The sequence below is a fragment of the Melanerpes formicivorus genome, unplaced genomic scaffold (assembly GCF_026170545.1).
Source record: "Melanerpes formicivorus ecotype bairdi unplaced genomic scaffold, bMelFor1.0.p_v2 SCAF_24, whole genome shotgun sequence".
Taxonomy (NCBI): Eukaryota; Metazoa; Chordata; class Aves; order Piciformes; family Picidae; genus Melanerpes; species Melanerpes formicivorus.
The window spans coordinates 12,047,838-12,069,424 of NW_027142376.1; the positions used below are offsets into that span (position 1 = coordinate 12,047,838).

At 45.7% G+C, this 21,587-nt stretch overlaps 1 protein-coding gene across 2 annotated transcripts in view; it reads right to left on the bottom strand.

Annotated features, from left to right (window-relative positions):
- Positions 1 to 721: 721 nt before the first annotated feature.
- OSBPL10 (oxysterol binding protein like 10) overlaps positions 722 to 21,587 on the bottom strand; it is a 109,883-nt gene continuing 89,017 nt past the window's right edge. For both annotated transcript variants that reach the window (XM_068152922.1, XM_068152921.1), the window contains 4 exons: positions 8,881 to 9,067; positions 7,427 to 7,609; positions 4,934 to 5,087; positions 722 to 3,792 (listed from right to left, as the gene is read on the bottom strand). In XM_068152922.1, coding sequence (XP_068009023.1) covers positions 3,748 to 3,792; positions 4,934 to 5,087; positions 7,427 to 7,609; positions 8,881 to 9,067 — 569 coding nt within the window. In that variant the 3' untranslated portion in view covers positions 722 to 3,747. The remainder of the gene's footprint in view (positions 3,793 to 4,933; positions 5,088 to 7,426; positions 7,610 to 8,880; positions 9,068 to 21,587) is intronic.

Sequence of the window (21,587 nt, forward strand, 5' to 3'; positions counted from 1 at the left end):
AAAAGGACTTTGACTCACCCCCACTATGAATAAAACTGAAAATCATTTCTATTTGGCTATGACTAAATCAAGTGTGTCAACTGCTCCAAGACACAGCCGTGAAGCAGTGCAGCAACAGGCATGGAGCAGGGCTGGGCCATGGTTCCCATCCTGTTTACAGCCAATGTTGCTTTCTGGTCTGCATTAAAACAAAAGTGTTCCGGTATGAGTTCCCAACACGCTGGGTAACTGTTCAAATTAAACCAGAACTGCGTTATCAAACACTTGTAAAATGCTGAGCAGGCACCATGAGGCTTCTAAGTACATTTCCTCCCCCTGCAACTGTCCAACACTGCAATCTAATCTAACCAAGAGTCTTGTTAATAACAAAGATTAAATGAAACACGATTTTCAGAAAGAGGGGAACACTTCAACCTATTTGCTTTTCGTGTGTCAAAATAAGGCCTATGTTCCACAGCCTTTCCTAAAGCTAATTCTGCCTGGCCCTGTTTTCCCTGTGTAGTGCTGTCTAGTTGAAGCAGACTTACCCAGATAGTGTCCAGCAGTATGAACGTGGTGGAAAAAGCCCGCAGCACACCAGGATTCAGCTGTCAAGCCACTTCTGTCAGAACCATTCAAACAGCTCACAGGTGCCCCAAGTACTGCACACAACTCCTGGGCATCCCAGTGACCGTTACCAGATATCAGTGCTTCAGTGGAAAGAGAAAGGCCATCCCACTACTAAATGAAACAAGTCTTTTATTCATGAGCACTGTCGTTTTAAATTCACAAATTATGAAAGGAAGGCAAAATCAGCAGAGACTGCCAGAGCATCTTTTAAATGATAAAGGTATAAACTTTCTTTCTGGACATTCCTAATTTAAGAAAGAAAAAAGTTGCATAGGCTTTCTACAGCTGTGCACACACACAAAAAACCCAGAACTGAAGTACATGGAGGTTTTTACATTGCAATTTAGAGTGTACATTGGCTACTTGAAAAGGAAACTATACTTGCAAGTTCAAGACAGTGAAACAACCTACAGAGTAAGGCTTATGAATGTTTGCTTGTCAGTCCTGTAAAATACACTGAACACACTGCTATCAGGAACAGAAAATGAGACTTGTGACTCTTGTTCTGGAATCTCTTGCTGATTGGATCTTTGCAGAAAGGGCTGTTTTTATCTTTGCCTCTCCCAGGTTACATTGGAAAAGAAACAGTGGTAATGGCGTCGGGATTCCTCATGGCATCAGAACAAAACGTTTATCAGAGCACAACTGGAATGTTCTTGGCATGCAGAAACAACCAACCATGCAAACAGGAAAAACTCTTCAATAAATTACAAGCATAAAATTACTCAAATTTCTCCTTAAAAGACTGGCTACAGCATCTTCGTAGCCTCGACAGTCACACCATCAGAGCTGAAAGAGGTCTACTCTTCCAGGGGCGCAGGCCTGCATGCCTGACAGAGAGGTTTTCAATGGCTGCTTTTAGTGAGTATGTGGCTTGTTCTTTGGTGTGTGGAAGTCAAAGTTCTGGGAAGATGTTCCACGTGTTTCATTCTGCATTCTCAATTGCTGCTCATGATGACATTACAAACTGTATGAGTACTTCTCACTACTACCAGACTGACCCCTAGAACGAGAGCGGATCCATTACAAACTTCACCCTTACCGATGACAAAAGGTTCTCCTGATGATACTTGCTAGCACTTCCATGATCACTGTGACAGCATCAGTTTGGGTTTCTTGCAGGAAGAACATCAACTATTCCTAAAAAGAGGATCTTTTTTTTCCTCTTAAGAAGTGTCAGTTATAAACCCAAGCTCATGCAGCCTTTTTGTAAATAGGACTTAAATGATTTCTAACATGAGTCCATGTGCAAAGAAAGGACACACAAGTGGACACAACAGCATTTAGGAGGAAAAAGGAGCCACACCTTCATTAAATAGTGATGTGAAGGTCAAATGTAAAGATCTACCATTTACTCTGGCCAGATGACCAATGGCCATGTGTCCTCCTGCACACACTGCTGCTGAGCCTTCTGAGTCACTCCAGAGGTTTTAACATCTGCCAATATAAAATGCAGGACGCACAAGGCCAGGCGAGCCGTGCTTTGACCTAAATAGACCTGTGTGGTAGCGATGAAGCATCAGGTGTTGTGTTAAGGAAGCAGACAAAAGGCACAAAATGAATCAGTACTACAGAAAAGTAGGCAATCCACGCTACTGTCTGCTAGAAACGTAGTGGTTTCCTTCTGGGGCACTGTAGAGAGAAGCACTGAGCAGAAGTCAGCACATTTTACATCTGCCTTTTGTTGCCACTGTCCTCAGAAACACCTTTCAACAAATACCAACTAAAAAGCAGCAAATCCTTAACACCCTTTTAGAATCCACCTTAGTGTCACAGTGGTTACCTGATGAAGGTACAGGATTCTTTACTTCTTTCTTTTTTTTAACTTTACAAAACCAGATGATATCCCATTTTGTTTGGTTGGTCAATAAAGTTTTTCATTCTTAACATTTTATTGCAATCATTTCCCAAAGTTCCTTTTCTAGCAGGCTAGTTCTATCACCTCTACTCGTCCAGCTAATTTAATCTTGAAGCAATCAACTGGGTCAGAAGCAAAAGACATCAAAGTACAGGTCTGCTTGGAGCCTTAATAGAGACTTAAGGCCTCTGACTTGCTGAGCTCTCTCACCCCCAGAGCAGCGCACAGAACGTGCCCTCGTGGCTGGTGGGGAAGGCTCAGGCCCCTCACAACAGGACTCCCTGCCCAACCTCACCGCATCAGCACACAGCTCCTTTCAGCCTGAGCACAACAGCAGCGCTGTGGAAGGCAGGGCTGCAGCATGGGGTGCCTCAGGCACAGCCTGATGGCCTGCTATGCCTCTTACCTGGGGGTGGGAAGCTGAGGCAAGAGTGAGCTGGAGCACCACAGCTACATCTGCTAGAAGGGATTTAGTGGAACATGTAACCCAAAAGCATTGGCACAAGAGCAGACAACATTACACAGCAAGATCAAAAATGACCAGAGCGTCTGGTTCACTGCTGACCAGAGATCTATTAAGCAGCTGCAAGCATGAAGAAACAAAAAAGTGAGGACACAACAGGTCGGTGCAAACAACGTTCTTGAGAAGGTATTGCTACTACTTACAAGGTGGCAGAACATCCACACTCGTGACAGGACACATGCTCTTACACCAGCCTCCCGAGGAGCGCGCGCGCTGTCCCTGTGCCGTCCGCAGCGCCAGGGCGAGCTACTCACGGACTGCTGGGACACAAGCACTGCCGCTAAGCGACGTCACGTTGGAAGTGCAAAACGGTTTTGGCAAAAGTGAAAAATAGAAAAACTTCAACCAGTACTAATAAAAAAGTATTTCCTTAAATACTAGCACAGGGCCTGGTCCTGCAAGCACACAACTTGGGGAACCCCAGCTGAGTCCAGCTGGAGCTCTATGCCCTAACACTTAAAGGTCTTTAAATCGCTGTTAGTGTTGGTACTCGTTTACGTGTAGTGTAAATAACGCACACACAGCCACCTCCACACTGTGTGTACCTGGGGGGGGGGGGTGTGTGCCTGTTTGTGTATCCATACACACAGAATGGCTCTTGGATAAACTTCAGCTCGTGGTTACTTTGAGATTCACAGCAGAGAGCCTCTTGTTTGTGTTTCCTGGTAACGCGACCTACTCGGTGACATCTTGAAGTTACACACTGTTATCATTTCAATGCTTTAAGGTAAAGATAGGAAGCAAGTGCTCTGTCCCATCAGTGGGTCTTCCAGAGAGGATTCAAATATAGCCAACCATCGCCCTGTAAGGAAATTAAGGAGAGTTTACAAACAAGACTTACACAGGCTGGATCTGTCTACACCCACATGAAGCGAACATAATCAACACAAGAATCTGTGCCTGTCATCTGACAATTCTGTGCTTAAGGAATTAGAATCTAGGCAAGAAGGCAAAAAAATACAAGGGGTAAGAGATGCAACAGATGAAGTGCTGGTTTTAATAGCTGCACATACTAGCAACTGGTACAACATGGTCACAGAGTAATTCCTTCAGTCTTCCCTCCCTCCTTTCCTCTAAGAAAGGGCAAAGATGAATTGGTAAGATCTGTTTCATACCAAGCAGATGAAACCCAAAACTTTGTTTACAATGCCCATGCCATGAAAATGATCAGGGGGCTGGAACACCTCTCCTATGAGGCTGAAGGAGCTGGGTTTATTCAACCTGGAGGAGACTACAGCGAGACCCTAGTAACAGCCCTCCAGTAGCTGAAGGGGGCCTACAAGAACACTGGCAAAGGGACTGTTTATGAACTCCTGCAATGACAGGATGAGGGGCAGTGGTTTTAAATTAGACAAGAGTAGATTTAGGTTGGGTGTCAGGAGGAAGTTTTTTTACCATGAGGCTGGTAGAACACTGCAACAGGTGGCCCAGGGAGGTAGTTAAGGCCCCATCCTTGGAGCTATTCAAGGTCAGGTTGGACAGGGCTCTGGACAACCTGATCTAATGGAGGATGTGCCTGATCACTGCAGGGGAGTTGGACTAGATGACCTCTAGAGGTCCCTTCCAACCCTAACCACTCTGTGATTCTGTGTTTGCTTACTTTGAACAAATATCCCTAGAAAGTATTTGCTTTAGTACAGCTGAGCTTAGCAGGAAATGCAAGCAGGCAGCATGTGCAAATTAAGGTGTGGATTTTGAGGTAAAACACATTGCTTTAAGTGCCTAACTAGCAGAAATTAAGGTTAAAATGACTCTAACTCAAGGAAATGAACAAGACTACAACATGGACGTGGGAAACCCCATTGCTCTTCTAGCAAAGCCTGGCTGGCAAACATTCAACAAGCAGTGGTGTGTAACCACACCAGCCCAGGGTAAAACACCCAGCCTCCTCCTGCATGCAGAGAACATGCTCCAGGGTCTTTAAAAGAAGACAGCACAAGTACCTCTTTGGCAAAATATTTGGGTTTCCAGGGCGTTGTGAGTGCGGCACGCTGCCTCTCCTCTGCTCGCTGTCTCTCTTCCAGGCAGTGCTTGTGCTCTGTTGCTGCATCGATGTCACCTTCTTTCAGAGAATTGGTGACGTGCTGCCAAAGGTGCCTGTGTGAGGGAGGAGCAGCACAAGTGACAGGCAGCACGTTTCTGCCACAGCTGAGTGCCTGGCTGCACAGCAGCACAGGGCCAGGCAGGCTGACGCTATGCTCTCCGGGACGGTTTTGCATGACACGCAGCCTGTGAACCACCGCGCTCCTGGGGTACTCATTGTGGCTGTGGATGAGACCTTTGGATTTGCTCACCTCCTAGCATTCTGCCATGCAAGTAACATTCTCAGTGGTTTTTGTTCATCTCCCTGACTTCCTGAGCACTTTTTCTCAGAGCAGATCTATTTATTTGCAGTTTGAACTAGAAGGGAATGCTGGCCCAAAGCACGTTGCACTGGGACACTGATGGTTCCCACCAGGCTGCTAACAGAAGAATCAATGCATTGATTTCAGGGAGCCCTTCCAGGTCTGTGCTCTGTATTCCCAGGCAACAATAGTTATCATTTTTAAACCAAACTTGTTTTTCACATGCCTGACTGCATTCATCTGCAATGGCTCCTGACACTGGATTAGCCTAGCAAGAACTTTGCCTGAAAACTGGGAAGAAACTGATTGTGGCTTGCAGATTTCCAGGAGGGTTTAACTGATTTTCTGTTCACAATGTGATTAACTGGATATACCCTGCAGATTCATTGAAGAGCTGTTTGCAAGTATCCATAAACAAGCAAACAAACAAATAAATACACTGTAGAGCTACTGATTTCATTATTTACTCCAAACTTTGTTCCAAAACTACAGGGGAAAAATGAGTTAGGGATAAGCAGGCAGGTCTATGAAGTAGGAGAATTGTATCTGACCCTGCACAATGGCTCAAGCCATGCCCCTGCACAATAAACACAACATATTTACAGACAGTAAAATAAAGCTCAACTCCTGTTTTTAAACCTTCAAATAAAACATTCCTAAATTCAAGTGATTCTACTCTGAAGATAAGCATCAACAGTTATTGGCAGCAAGTAACAGAACAAGTGCTTTTCCAATGCACCCAGTACGAGTTAGGCATGCCAGGTGGGTGCTGAGAGCCTTAGCACCACGTGTGTTTGGATATGTGGATGTGGGGGGGTGTTTCTAGCTCACATTGCAAGGCATTTTACACTTTTAATGCAAATACATATTCTGAAACAGTTGGGAGGGAGTGTGGATCTCCTGCAGGGTAGAAGGATGCTGCAGAGGGAGCTGGACAGGATGGGTCAATGGACTGAGGCCAGTGGTATGAGGTTCAACAAGGCCAAGTGCAGGGTCCTGCACTCTGGCCACAACAACCCCACACAGCGCTACAGACTGGGGGGTGAGTAGCTGGAGAGCAGCCTGGCAGAGTGGGAGTGCTGGGTGACAGCAGCTGAGCATGAGCCAGCACTGTGCCCAGGAGGCACAGAAGGCCAATGGCATCTTGGCTTGTATAAGGAATAGCGTGGCCAGCAGGACTAGGGATGTAATTCTGACCCTGTGCTCAGCAGTATGGAGGCCTCACCTCAAGCACTGTGTGCAGCTCTGGGCCTCTCACTTCAAGAAAGATATTGAGGTGCTGGAGCAGGTCCAGAGAAGAGCAATCAGAGTGGTGAGGGGGCTAGAGGGAAAGTTGTATGAGAAGAGGCTGAGGGAGCTGGGGGTGTTCAGTCTGGAGAAGAGGAAATTGAGAGGGGACCTTATCACTCTCTACAACTACTTAAAAGGAAGTTGTAGTCAGGTGGGGGTCAGGCTCTTCTCCCAGGCAACTTGTGACAGGACAAGAGGGCATGTTGTGAAGCTGTGCCAGGGGAGGTTTAGGTTGGATGCTAGGAAGCACTTCCTCATAGAAAGGCTGATTAGGCACTGGAATGGACTGCCAGAAAAGATTGGATGTGGCACTTGGTGGCATGGTTTAGCTGATGTCATGGTGCTGGGTCATAGGCTGGACTTGATCTCAGAGGTCTTTTCCAGCCTCAATAATTCTGTGACAAACAACATCAAATTCTAGTGTAAATTACAAGATGCAACATTACTTGTAGCAAACTCACTCATCTGACCCCCGTGTTACACCCAAAGAGCAGGTGGAAACACTGCATGACCAGTTCTCAAACACTCATTAAAACCCACACAAGCATTTCCTCCCTCCACAAAACTGCTGCACATGTCACTGTACAGTAATCTGTGTTCCAAAGAACCAACACACAGCTTAGAATCATTAAGGTCAGAAAAGCCCTTTAAGATCATCGAGCTTCAAGCCTTTTGTGCCTAGATTTGTGCTGCAGGAAGCAAGGCATTTTTGAGCCTCACCATTTATAACTGCAGCTTGCTTCCCTGTTCTCTTCCCATCCAAGGTTCACAAGCAAAGCACTGTCCCAGCCCTGCCCTTACCTGGATTCCAGGGGTCCTTGCTTTGCTATGGGCCTGATCTTTTTCCTGATAACAGGCAGTTTGTTTGTGTCAATCACTTTGGTTTCTCCATTGCTGTAAGTAAATTCCAACGTCCCGTTCCATTCTCCCTGTGCCTTGCATACAATGGTGTTAGTGGGGTTGTGTTTCACTTCAGCTGTAACCCTAATTCAAGAGGGAATTAAATAAAGGCCATAGAAACATCAGCACATGAAAGTACTGCCACAGCTAAGGCTACAAGCAACTTTCTACATCTACAAAGCCATTTTTCAAGCAAAGTAGCAACACTCTCTCCAAAGAAAGAATCAACCCAAGAAAGTTCTCCTAACACAGCAACAGCTTTGGGATGATGTCCTCCCAAAGCACAGCAGTAATTCAACACAAACTCTGAGGCTCAGCTCTAAACCAGGGCTGTTCACCTCATCAGCCTGAAAAACAAATCCTGATATTCATGTGAGATATTCAGTACAAGTGATTTTCACACCTGAAGATAATGCTGCCAGATACCTATGTCAAACACTTCAGGTACCCTTATTTTCCTCTTTAGCTCTGCAAGTTTATTTCTCAGCTGCTGAGAAGCAATGATTAAAGTTAACCTCAGTATTTCAAGAACTGGTCTGAGAGGGAGCAAAGCATGTAGGGCTGGAAAACCAAAATGCAGTTTCACGTGTGTGTGTCTCTGAACAGGCACACACACACACACTTCCATGTCAAGTAATCTGCAAACCCAGAGAGCACCAACTTCCCCAATTTTCACTCCCCGTGATGGGCACCAATTAATAACCTGCACCTTTTAGAAGAGCCCTGTCCCAACAGCCCAGTTGGTATTTGCCTGAAGACAACACTGAAGTGGCTGACACACATACAGAAGAATGAGACCAACTGAACCCAAGCAGAGGTAACCATGCAAAAGCACAACATTCTCAGAGACAATGCTACTGTCTGCTGGCTTAATAAAGGGCAGCCAAAGACATATAAATAGCATTTTCAGCATCTGGAATTTCAGTGCAGAAAGGGGAGGGGTCCCCAGCAGGGACTATAGGCAGTGACACACTTCCCTCCTCCATACAGGAGCTGCACCTGGAACACTAGTTCATCTACCAGACTGACACAGGAGCAGCAGCTGCAGTAGCAGGAGGGGTGCCTTTTCTACTGACAGTTTTCTGATCCTGCACTTTGAGCAATTTTTTCAAGCAACAAAGCCTGGAAGAATCCATTCACTTTAGTTTAAGGACAGAAATATATTGAAATCAGCTAAGTGATATCAAATGCATAGCTACAACGAACTGTGCTCTAAAGCTATAAACCAGCTCAGACACTAACAGGAAAAGAAAGTCAGATATCTGTCTGTAAAATACTCCAACAGAAGGCCCAGAAGTCAGTCCATTGAAATCTATTAGCAGGTAAACAAGAATGAGATGAGGAAACTGCCATACCTGTGGACCTTCCCTCCATAGAAGGGCTTGGTGTGGAAGGTGACTGTAGCAGAATAGCCTGTTCTGGCACAGCTGATGTTGACTTTCCCTCCGAGCTCCACCCATGGGATAGTAAGTATGGAGCGAGCATAGGCACTAGGCAGGGTGAAAACATACTCTTCCTCATGTTCCATCAAGTAAAGAACACCTACATAGGAAGAAGGTTGAAGGTGAAATGCTGAAAGTTCTAAGATAAGACCTGAGAGTCACTGACCACTGACTGCCATAAAAATGTGCTTCCACAGGGAGCACAAGGTGTGACTTGCCTTGAAGGGGATCACTGTCTGCTAGGACAGAAAGTCTGCACTATGCAACAGCTTTCTTCCAAGAAACATTCTTAGAAGCACATAATTTGAGTGCATACCCAGGGGTTCTTCATGGTACCAAACAGCTTAGCAAGCTGTGCCAGGGGAAGTTTAGGCTCCAGGTGAGGAGAAAGTTCGTCACAGAGTGAGTTGTTAGCCATTGGAATGTGCTGCCCAGGGAGGTGGTGGAGTCACCATCCCTGGAGGTGCTCAAGAGGGGATTGGACGTGGCACTTGAAGCCATGGTTTAGTGGTCATGAGGTGTTGGGTGACAGGTTGGACTTGATGATCTTTGAGGTCTTTTCCAAGCTTATTGATTCTATGAAAATCTGACTGGATTACTCATTTTGTATTCTTGAGAAGCAACAAACTGCCAACTCTGGGGGGGGAAGTAAAAAGTAACATTTGCTGGCAAAAGTCACAAGGGACCATTCACTAGTGCTCACTGACTGTCCTATCATAACCTCTCTCCCTAGAAACTATGGGCTTGGCCAAAGGATTCTTTGTTTTTCTATTCAATCAGCAAAAACCAGATCCTGCCCAGTAGTTTTTTACTGATGTATTTGTCAGTGGGAGTGAGAAGTTCTCTCTAGGTCTTAAGAAAACTATCCAGACATTTCCAGTAGGTTTGCTCCTTAATTTCACAGCTCTTGCAAAAGTCTTGCATGGTCAACCAGTCACCAGCAGGGCCACTGCTCTGTTACCACCCACACCTCTAGCATGCAGAGGAAATTACTGGCAATTCATTATAATTCTGCAAAGGTTTCTCCATCCTCAGCAGGATGAGGTTTTAACTAAAACCAACACTGTGCAGCAGCAGCAGCAGCAGTTTTTCAAGGTTTTTAACTACAAAAAATGTTACACATTTGATGAGATCCCAGCTTCCCCTGGGGTTAATGACCCAGCTCTATACCCTATATCCCTATACTAAGGCTGCAGTTTGGTCTTCAGGATGACAACAAACAGGAGATAAGACCAGGTAAAATGTACCTTAAACCTTGCACACAGAATTAGATCATGCCAAATATCTGCAGTATATCTTGAATTAGATTCACACTCTCTTGTGTCCTATTTTTCACAGTCTCAGGCTGCACAGGGGAGGTTTAGGCTGGAGGTCAGGAGGAAGTTTTACACAGAGAGAGTGATTGCCCATTGGAATGGACTGCCTGGGCAGGTGGTGGAGTCACCATCGCTGGAGGTGTTCAGGAGGAGACTTGACAGGGTGCTTGGTTACATGGGTTAGTTGATTAGGTGGTGTTGGATGATAGGTTGGACACGATGATCTTGAAGGTCTCTTCCAACCTGGTCTATTCTATATTCTGTATTCTATTCTATTTAATAACTACCCAAAGGCAAAAATTACAGCTTTGAAAATGATTTTTCACATGGATTTAGAATAGAACAGAACAGAATAGAACAGAACAGAAGGGAAGAACCACCTCCCTAGACCTGCTGGACACACATTTCCTGATGCACCCCATATAGAATAGAATAGGATAGAATTAACCAGGTTGGAAAAGACCTTTGAGATCGAGTCCAACCTATCATCCAACACTATCTAATCAACTAAACCATGCAACCAAGCACCCAATTGCCCCATCCAGTCTCTTCCTAAACACCTCCAGTGATGGTGACTCCACCACCTCCCTGGGCAGCACATTCCAATGGCCAATCTCTCTTTCTCTGAAGAACTTCTTCCTATCATCCAGCCTAAACTTCCCCTGGTGCAGTTTGAGACTGTGTCCTCTTGTTCTGGTGCTGGGTGCCTGGGAGAAGAGACCAACCCCCACCTGGCTACAACCTCCCTTCAGGTAGTTGTAGACAGCAACAAGGTGTCCCCTGAGGTTCCTCTTCTCCAGGCTAAGCAACCCCAGCTCCCTCAGCTTCTCTTCACAGAGCTTGTTCTCCAAACCCCTCCCCAGCTTTGTTGCCCCTCTCTGGCCACGCTCCAGCACATTCCAGTAGCCCATCACAGAAAGCACTGAGAACCTAAAATTATTTGACCAAAAAAGAAACTAGTAATTAAAAAAAATATATCCTGGCATAGTAATGTTATCTGTTTAGAAATAAAATGAGCTTGAGCCAATTTGCCTTCACCCTGGGGCAGACAGAAGACAACCACAGTGGCAGTGGTATTGATTAGCTTGTCCATCTGTTAAAGGAATAGCAACACTAATTTTGCAAAGTGATCTAATATCCAAAGACAAACAAGCATGAAAAAAGAACAAAGCACTACTACTACCAACATAAAACTACACCCTTAACACTGAAGACAAGCAAAAAATTCACTGGAATGTAAAAGCACAAAGCTCTAACAGAATCACCTTAAATACTGGCTCCAATGACTAGAACTAAACACAGGCACAGAAGTTCTGCAATTTGTCACTTCTGCCTTCTGAAATGTTCCACAGGAGAGCAGCTTTTGCAAACCAGAACAGTTTCATGCAGTTGTTCTCAGGATCTCTGCACCTCAGCCTGTCAGCAGTAACACAGCCAGCTCTTCCACCCCAGCAACTCTGACACAAAGGATATATTTAGAATAGAATAGAATTAACCAGGTTGGAAAAGACCTTTGAGATCATTGAGTCAAACCTATCATCCAACAGCATCTAATCAACTATACCATGGCACCAATTGCCTCATCCAGTCTCTTCCTAAATACCTCCAGGGATGGTGACTCCACCACCTCCCTGGGCAGCACATTCCAATGGCCAATCACTCTTTCTGGGAAGAACTTCTTCCTAACATCCAGCCTAAACCTCCCCTGCTGCAGCTTGAGACTGTGTCCTCTTGTTCTGGTGCTGGTTGCCTGGGAGAAGAGACCAACCCCCACCTGGCTGCAACCTCTCTTCAGGTAGTTGTAGACAGCAAGAAGGTCTCCCCTGAGCCTCCTCTTCTCCAGGCTAGTGCACCCTGGTTTCAGCTGGGATAGTGTTAATTTTCTTCCTGGTAGCTGGTTCAGTGCAGTCTTGTATTTAGGACGAGAATAATGTTAATAACACACTGATGTTTCAGGTGTTGCTGAGCAGTGTTTGCACCAAACCAAGGACTTCTCAGTTTGTGAGGGGACACAGCTGAGCCAAACTGGACTGCAGGATATTCCATACCAGTCACCAGTGGTGTCCCCCAGGGATCAGTGCTGGGCCCTGTCCTCTTCAACACATTCATCGATGATCTGGATGAAGGGGTAGAGTCAGTCATCAGCAAGTTTGCAGATGACACAAAGTTGGGGGCAGATGTTAGTCAGTTAGAGGGTAGAAAGGCTCTGCAGAGGGACCTCAACCGACTGGACAGATGGGCAGAGTCCAATGGGATGGCATTCAACAAGTCCAAGTGCCGAGTGCTGCACTTTGGCTACGGCAATCCCATGCAGAGCTACAGGCTGGGGTCAGAGTGGCTGGAGAGCTCCCAAACAGAGAGGGACCTGGGGGTGCTGATCGACAGCCACCTGAATATGAGCCAGCAGTGTGCCCAGGTGGCCAGGAGGGCCAATGGCATCCTGGCCTGCATTAGGAATAGTGTGGCCAGCAGGAGCAGGGAGGTCATTGTGCCCCTGTACTCTGCTCTGGTTAGGCCACACCTTGAGTCCTGTGTCCAGTTCTGGGCCCCTCAGTTTAAGAAAGACATCGAAACACTTGAACGTGTCCAGAGAAGGGCAACAAGGCTGGGGAGAGGCCTTGAGCACAGCCCTGTGAGGAGAGGCTGAGGGAGCTGGGATTGTTTAGCCTGGAGAAGAGGAGGCTCAGGGGTGACCTCATTGCCCTCTACAACTACCTGAAGGGTGGTTGTAGCCAGGAAGGGGTTGGCCTCTTCTCCCAGGCAAGCAGCACCAGAACAAGAGGACACAGTCTCAGGCTGCGCCAGGGGAGGTTTAGACTCGAGGTGAGGAGGAAGTTCTTCACCGAGCGAGTCATTCGTCATTGGAATGGGTTGCCCAGGGAGGTGGTTGAGTCATCGACCCTGGAGGCGTTCAAGGGGATATTGGACTTGGCACTTGGTGCCATGGTCTAGTCATGGGGTCTGTGTTGATAGGTTGGACTCGATGATCCTCGAGGTCCTTTCCAACCTAAGCGATACTGTGATACCATATGACATCAGGCTCAGTATATAAACTGGGGTGAAAACTGGCTGGGGAGCTGCTGCTCAGAAACAGGCTGGGCACTGGTCAGTTGGGGAGCAATTGTTCCTCATCTGCAGCACTCACTTTTCTTAGGTTTTACTTCTCCCATTATTTTCCTTTCCATTGCTATTATTATTTCAATTATTAAGCTGTTCTTATCTTAATCCACAAGTTTTTTCACTTTCACCCTTCGGATTTTCTCTCCCATCCCACAGGAAGTGAGTTAGCAGCTGTGTGGTGCTTAGTTCCCAGATAGGGTTAAACCATGACAGTGCAAAAGCACAAACACAGAAAAACAGTGTCTTAAAAGGACCTTAGACCATTTTGCCTTGGTAAGTTATAAGGTTCCTTGTGTCATGTGCTGACCCCTCACCAGCAGGGAACATCCAGGACACAGCTGGAACACACATCCATTTTGCCTCAAGCTTCCTTGGCTCCATACCTGTAAAATAAAGCTGAACACACTGCAGGAAGGCTGAGCTACCCAACTCACCTGGACACACAGCCAGGAGGAACTTTTGCTTGAAAAGATGACTGTGCTTCTCAAAATCATTAAATGGCTGCTATAACAGCATTAAACTAATAAAGAAGTCTTTTAACTAGATCATGATATTCAAAAACGGATCAAAGGAAGCTAATGAGTACTGATCAAATACAGAAAGGAAACCTGACAGTCTGCAGTTGGGTCTTTTCCACACAGGGAACCATAACAGGTTTTAGACCCAAGTCTATTAGCTTTTCTTTCTCATCCTATTCCTATTTATTCTCTTTCTTCACTACAGTCATGTGCAACAAACATGTAGCAGCAGTGGGTGGCAGGAAACAGCCTGTGATGCTATCCTTGAAGTCACATTTCCCCCATTTTAACAGTCTAGCACAGACACAGAGTAGAGCAGAAGGGAAGGAGAACCTCACTCAACCTACTAACCACTCCCCTTCAAGCCATTGGCTTTCTTGGCCACAAGGGCACATTGCTGGCTCATGGTCATCCTTCCGTCCACCAGGGCTCCCAGGTCCCTTTCCCCTACACTGCTCTCCAACAGGTCACTCCCCAGCCTATATTGATAAACAGATTTGTTCTTTCCCAGGTGCAAGACTCTACACTTGCCCTTGTTGTATTTCACTCAATTTCTCACTGCCCAGCTCTCCAACCTGTCCAGATCCTGCTGAAGGCAGCACAGCTTTTAGGTGTGTCAGACACTCCTCCAAGGTTTGTGTCATCAGCAAACTTGCAGCAAACTCTGTGCCCTCATCCAGGTCATTGGTGAACAGCACTGGTCCCAGTCCTGATCCCTGAAGGACCTCACTAGACACAGACCTCCAACTAGACTCTGTCCTACTGACCACAACTTTCTGACTTCTTTCCATCAACCAGTTCACAATCCACCTCACTACCCGATCATCCAGACCACACTTCCTCAGTTTGACTGCGAGGATGCTGTGGGAACATGGTGTCAAATCACAGAATCACCAAGGCTGGAAGAGACCTCAAAGATCATCAAGTCCAAATTGTCACCACAGACCTCATGACTAAACCATGGCACCAAGTGCCATGTCCAGTCCCCTCTTGAACACCTCCAAGGATGGCGACTCCACCACCTCCCTGGGCAGCATATTCCAATGGGCAATGACTCACTCTGTGAAGAACTTTCTCCTCACCTGGAGCCTAAACTTCCCCTGGTGCAGCTTAAGACTGTGTCCTCTTGTTCTGGTACTGGTTGCCTGGGAGAAGAGACCAACCCCCTCCTGGACACAACCACCTTTCAGGTAGTTGTAGAAAGCAGTAAGGTCTCCCCTGAGCCTCCTCTTCTCCAGGCTGAATGCTTTACTGAAATCAAGATAAACCACATCCACAGCTCTCCCATCATCTATCCACCTGGTTATGTCCTTGTAAAAGGCTACCAGGTTGGTTAAACATGGCTTTCCCTAGGCAAAACCATGATGACTGCTCCCAATAACCTTCTTATCCTTGGTATGCCTAGAGACAGTGTAAAGGATAAGTTGTTTCATCACCTTTCCAGGGATGGAGGTGAGGCTGACTGGTGTACAGCCACTGCATAGCCCCACACGAAAGGATAAAGACAATCCCTTTCTGGGTTAGTATAGGTGTGCTTTTATCTCTGTGATGGGCTCAATAGCTTTGTTTCCTCTATACTCTAGTAGGAAGGACACAGTAGGAAGGGCCCAGAACTGTGTCCAGTTCTGGGCTCCTCAGTTTAGGAAGGAGGTTGACTTGCTGGAACGAGACCAGAGAAGGGCAACAAAGTTGGTGAGGGGCTTGGAATACAGCCCTATGAGGAGAGACTGAGGGAGCTGGGGTTGCTTAGCCTGGAGAGGAGGAGACTCAGGGGAGACCTTATTGCTCTCTACAACTACCTGAAGGGAGGTTGTAGACAGGCGGATGATGGTCTCTTCTCCCAGGCAGCCAGCACCAGAACAAGAAGACACAGTCTCAAACAGCACCAGGGGAGGTTTAGGCTGGATGTTAGGAAGAAGTTCTTCAGAGAAAGAGTGATTGCCCATTGGAATGGGCTGCCCAGGGAGGTGGTGGGGTCACCATCACTGGAGGTATTTAGGAAGAGACTGGATGGGGTGCTTGGTGCCATGGTTTAGTTCATTAGATAGTGTTGGATGATAGGCTGGACTTGATATCTCAAAGGTCTCTTCCAACCTGGTCTGGTCTATTCTATTCTAATTCGAAGCTCCAGTCTACTCTCCCCAGCACACTGAAAAGTCAACAGCAATGACCTTCAATATAAATATTTAGCCATCACAGCAAGTTAAATATTAAAAACTGAATCCAGCTCTTGGCAGTACTTTTAGCACCTGATAGCATACTTTCAAAATTCCTTAAATATATGAATAAATACATTTTTAATGAGGCATCATGCCACTTGAAATGTGACTCCAGCTCAATAGCTATAATCTGAGAAAGAAAAAAAGGGAAGATCTGAAATATTCACAACTTAATACTACTTTTACTATGAATGCAGGTGTTAGTTTCACATTCCATCACTTGCAGAGTCCACATTCAAAACCTCATTTAAGTGAGCCACCATGAACACTGTAGCTGCACCACCGTGTCTGTACTGAGATCTGTGCTCTCATAGAATCATAGAATCAATAAGGTTGGAAGAGACCTCAAAGGTCATCAAGTCCAACCTGTCATAGTATCAGTCAGGGTTGGAAGGGACCACAAGGATCATCTAGTTCCAACCCCCCTGCCATGGGCAGGGACACCCCACACTAGATCAGGCTGGACAGAGCCTCATCCAGCCTGGGCTTAAACACCTACAGGGACAGGGCCTCAACCACCTCCCTGGACAACACATTCCAGGGCTTCACCACTCTCATGGGGAAGAACCTCCTCCTCACCTCCAGCCTGAATCTCCCCACCTCCAGCCTCATTCCATTCCCCCTAGTCCTATCACTACCTGAGATCCTGAGAAGTCCTTCCCCAGCCTTCCTGTAGGCCCCCTTCAGATACTGTCACCCAAGACCTCATGACTACTAAACCATGGCACCAAGTGCCACGTCCAACACCTCCTTGAACACCTCCTAGGACTCCTGGGGAAGTGGATGCCAAAAGGACACCGAGAGTCAACACCTGTAACTGCTACCACAATTTGAATTCATGTCCTACCCTGCCAAGTTTAAATACTGGAGAAATGAAAGGCAGAAAAACTAAAATCTAACAGCTGTTTTTCAAAGTGTTGTGTACTTTTAACATCTGAGTATCATTACATTGTGACTGATCTTTAGAAGTATCTGCTGGAAAACATTGAGGCTATTTTTCTTCCCTTGCTCCCCCACAGTAAGGGATCATCCACTTCCAGTTCAAAAAGGGCTGTAAGTAAACATACATGAAAAGCTGCAAGGGAGTCTCCCATTTGCAGTAGTGTTTGCTCATCTCACAACAAAGAATTACTTTGGAAACCACAAATTCCTTTTAGAAAAGAAGTCTGCAGTACTGATAGGCAGCTATTATGCATGGAAGAATGCACAAGGTAAGGAACAGCAGATTTAGTAACCTAGTGTATTAGAAAAAACATCCCACAGAGAAGGGTGAAGTTTCTCTAAACAAGTGTGGAATTTTGAAACTCCCCCTTGAAATGTCCTCAGCACCATTTACTGCTGCTTTTGACTAAGGCATTGTATTCACAGTCATGCTCCTTTCCAGGACTCCTCAGCCTGCATTAAAGAAGTGATGCTCCCAGCATAAAATGTTCCCTGTTTGAACCTCACATGCCCCTCACTGATGCTACAGCTTTGCAAATCGATTTTCCAGTAACATGTATTGATAAAATACCCAGAGGAGGCTCTGGATCAATAAGTGCAGAAAAGGCATATGAAACTTAATGCTTCCCACTGATGGTATGGAGATCAATCTGAACAGCAAATGGTATGTGGGACACAGCCTGCCCAGGGCGGTTTCTGAATTTAACGGGCTCTCCGCTCTGCCTGCATTAGCTGTAACAAGGCACAAAACAGGAGCAAGTTACACACAGGATGGACCCCACGTGAGTGCAGAGCACCACCAGCCCTGCAGATTAGCATGGGACAACAGGAGATGCCAGAATCATCACAAATGTTCCAGCAAGCTGCTCTCCACTGCTCATTTTCCAAAGACTGGAGCCATTTCCTAAATTAAGTAATGAGTGTCATACCATATGGAACTGTTCTGAAGCCACTGGGCTGAAAAACAATACACAAATTTGGACTAGGGAAACATTTAGTTACATGGAGCAGTCAGTCTTTGGGACTCATAAATTACAAAGTCAATCATGTCTCAGAGAAAAAATTATAAGCACACAGGAAAGCCCACACAAACCAACCAAACAAAAAGAAACAAAGAAAACCAAATAAACCTTGAGTTTACTCAATTCACCTTGAGTCCTGTGTCCAGTTCTGGGCCCCTCAGTTTAAGAAGGACATTAAGACACTTGAACGTGTCCAGAGAAGGGCAACAAGGCTGGGGAGAGGCCTTGAGCATAAGCCCTGTGAGGAGAGGCTGAGGGAGCTGGGATTGTTTAGCCTGGAGAAGAGGAGGCTCAGGGGTGACCTCATTGCCCTCTACAACTACCTGAAAGGTGGTTGTAACCGGGAAGGGGTTGGTCTCTTCTCCCAGGCAACCAGCACCAGAACAAGAGGACACAGTCTCAAGCTGTGCCAGGGGAAGTTTAGGCTGGAGGTGAGGAGAAAGTTCTTCCCCGAGAGAGTCATTCGTCATTGGAATGTGCTGCCTGGGGAGGTGGTGGAGTCACCATCCCTGGAGGAGTTCAAGGGGAGATTGGACGTGGCACTTGGTGCCATGGTCTAGTCATGGGTCTGTGTTGATAGGTTGGACTTGATGAGCCTCGAGGTCTCTTCCAACCTTGGCTATACTGTGATACTGTAAACACCACAACCTGCTCCCCCCCCAAAACAAACCAACCAACCAACAAAAAAACCCCAAAGAACAATAAGACGACAAAACAAAACCAAAAACCCAAACCTGCAAAAACAAACAAAACAAAGCCCACCAACCCAAAAATCACAGGAGAAAGAAACATTCATTGCTTTCGTTTCGATTCCCCCTGGAAAGGGCACTGAACCTTTTCTCTACCTATCAAATCTTTTCAAGGTTGATTTCAATTTGAACACAGGATCACAGGATGTTAGGGGTTGGAAGGGACCTCTGGAGATCGTTGAGGCCAACCCCCCTGCCAGAGCAGGACCACAGAATGTAGGTTTTTTTTTGGAAGCCTGTACTTCTAGATACAAGTGGAATAGCAGAAGTGAATACCCAAGACATGACTAGCCCCTTGATAACACAGACCAATCCACTTCAACATACTCTCTGCAAAATGAACCTGAGAATCAAAGGTGACATTTTTTTGTTGGATTTGCCTGCTTTGGAACCCAGGAGGTTGAACCAAGGTGTAGTCACCACAGCCTCATCCACTCAAGCATCCTTCTCCTACAGCCATTATCTGACTGAAGATTCTTTGGACCATGTAAAAACGATTAAATATTTACACTGACTCTCCCATCCCTTACTAATTCAAATCTCAATGTGATTTTATTCAATATGTCCTCTTCTCCTCCCTCACTCTCTCATTAGTACATAATTAACAAGAATCATGAGCTGTGCATGAGACAGGAATTCTTTTACTCAAAATACTCTCCCCTCTATTCAGGGAAGCTTTCTCATGAGGAAGTTCAATACAGACTACTCTGAAGAATGGGAATTTTGTTATACAGTGAAGAAAAAGCTGAGCTACTTCATTAGCAAGCCGGATTTAGACCCCTCATCACCACAAATGAAGGGCTAGCATATAAAATAGCTTCTCAGATGGACTTTCAGCAGTGCTCTCCTACTCATTCTGCATCTCTGCAATGGATACACACTTTGAATCAACAAGCAAGAATCACAAACAGGAAAAGGTCATCATAGTTACTGTGAGGTGTAACATACACTGAAAATCATACAGTTAAGATACTGTGCTGCACCCTTTGTATGACAGGGCCACACTGTCCTCAAATCCCCTAATGCTTTCCATTCTTATAGAAGCCTTTATACTTCCATGACATCCTATTCCAGCATATCCATTGCTGCTTCTAACAACAAAGCATAAAAAGCAACACTATCTATACATCCAAAGACATCAGCACAGAAACATTACCAGCATACTCCTTACACAATATAGGTCTAAAAAATTCTGTACTCTTTTATTTCTGTAAAGAGTCAGCTGTAGCAGATAAACCTGCACTGAATTGATTGAAGGACATTAAACAAGTTGTGAGTGAAGTTCAACTCTAAGGTCACAACAAACTTATGGGACAAAAGAAACATCTGAGCTAGAACAAGATGGTCACTCCTTACCACTGAATTATTCAAACAGTAATTATTGCTCACTAATACTGTTTGAAAGTTGGTGAGGGGTTTGGAGCACAAGCCCTATGAGGAGAGGCTGAGGGAGCTGGGGTTGCTTAGCCTGGAGAGGAGGAGACTCAGGGGTGACCTTATTGCTCTCTGCAACTACCTGAAGGGAGGTTGTAGACAGGCAGATGTTGGTCTCTTCTCCCAGGCAGCCAGTACCAGAACAAGAGGACACAGTCTCAGGCTGCACCAGGGGAGGTTCAGGTTGGGTATTAGGAAGAAGTTTTACACAGAGAGAGTGATTGCCCATTGGAATGGGCTGCCTGGGGAGGTGGTGGAGTCACCATCATTGGAGGTGTTCAGGAGGAGACTTGATGGGGTGCTTGGGGCTATGGGTTAGTTGTTTAGGTGGGTTGGATTGGTTGATGGGTTGGACACAATGATCTTCAAGGTCTCTTCCACCCTGCTTTATTCTATGTTCTATAGGACATTTTTCCCTAGATATAATAAATAGCACTGAATGAACACATGGTGTAATGAAAATACTATACTCATAGTAAGAATGAATTAAATGAAGTCTCAGAATGGATGCAGGTATATTAGAGGCATCAAGGAAACTGCCTTTCAAATAGCATCATGAAGACCCTAAAACCCTTACTGATCTAACAAAAGGTCACAGGCCCCCATAAGTATGTAAGTAAACTCCAGCAACACTCAAGAAAGGGCTTGAATGGTCATAATTGGAGGGGGGGAGGTGTTTAAAAAAATTCTCCAAACTGTATTTCACACTAAAAAATTGCTAGGCTCTGCATCACCAGACATGTAAATGCAGACATGGTTTTTCCACTTTGTAACTCCAGCAGCTCCTTTTTTGGCTCAGGAATCTATTCAGCAGTACTCACACTGACCTCAATCGAACACAGAATTTATACTTAATGCAGCACATGAGAAATAACCATCTACAGTAAATTCTTGGGTTTGCAGAGCTTGACAAATATACACACCAATTTCATTAGGAAGACTTCTCTGGACTAATGTTTTTGTTGCTGCTGTTGTTTAAGAAAATGTAGTTTTGAGTGAAGAGATCTCACTGTGAAGCAAACATTTTAATCTAAGGTTGCTGGGTCTGAGCTAGCTGTTTTCAGATGAGAGAAGAGCTTCAGTGGTGCAGTATCTTGCTGCCAAGGGCCACTCCTCGACATGCAACAGAAATGCTTGGGCTGCACTGGGGTTTCTCTATCATTTCCCAGTGTGAAGCTGCATGTTTCTGCACTGCTCACATGAACCAAAAATGAGTATCTAGAAATCTGTAACCCCAAATTTCCTATCAACGTGCCCATCATAAACCTTACAACAGAAGAGTTCACCATTGAAGATGTTC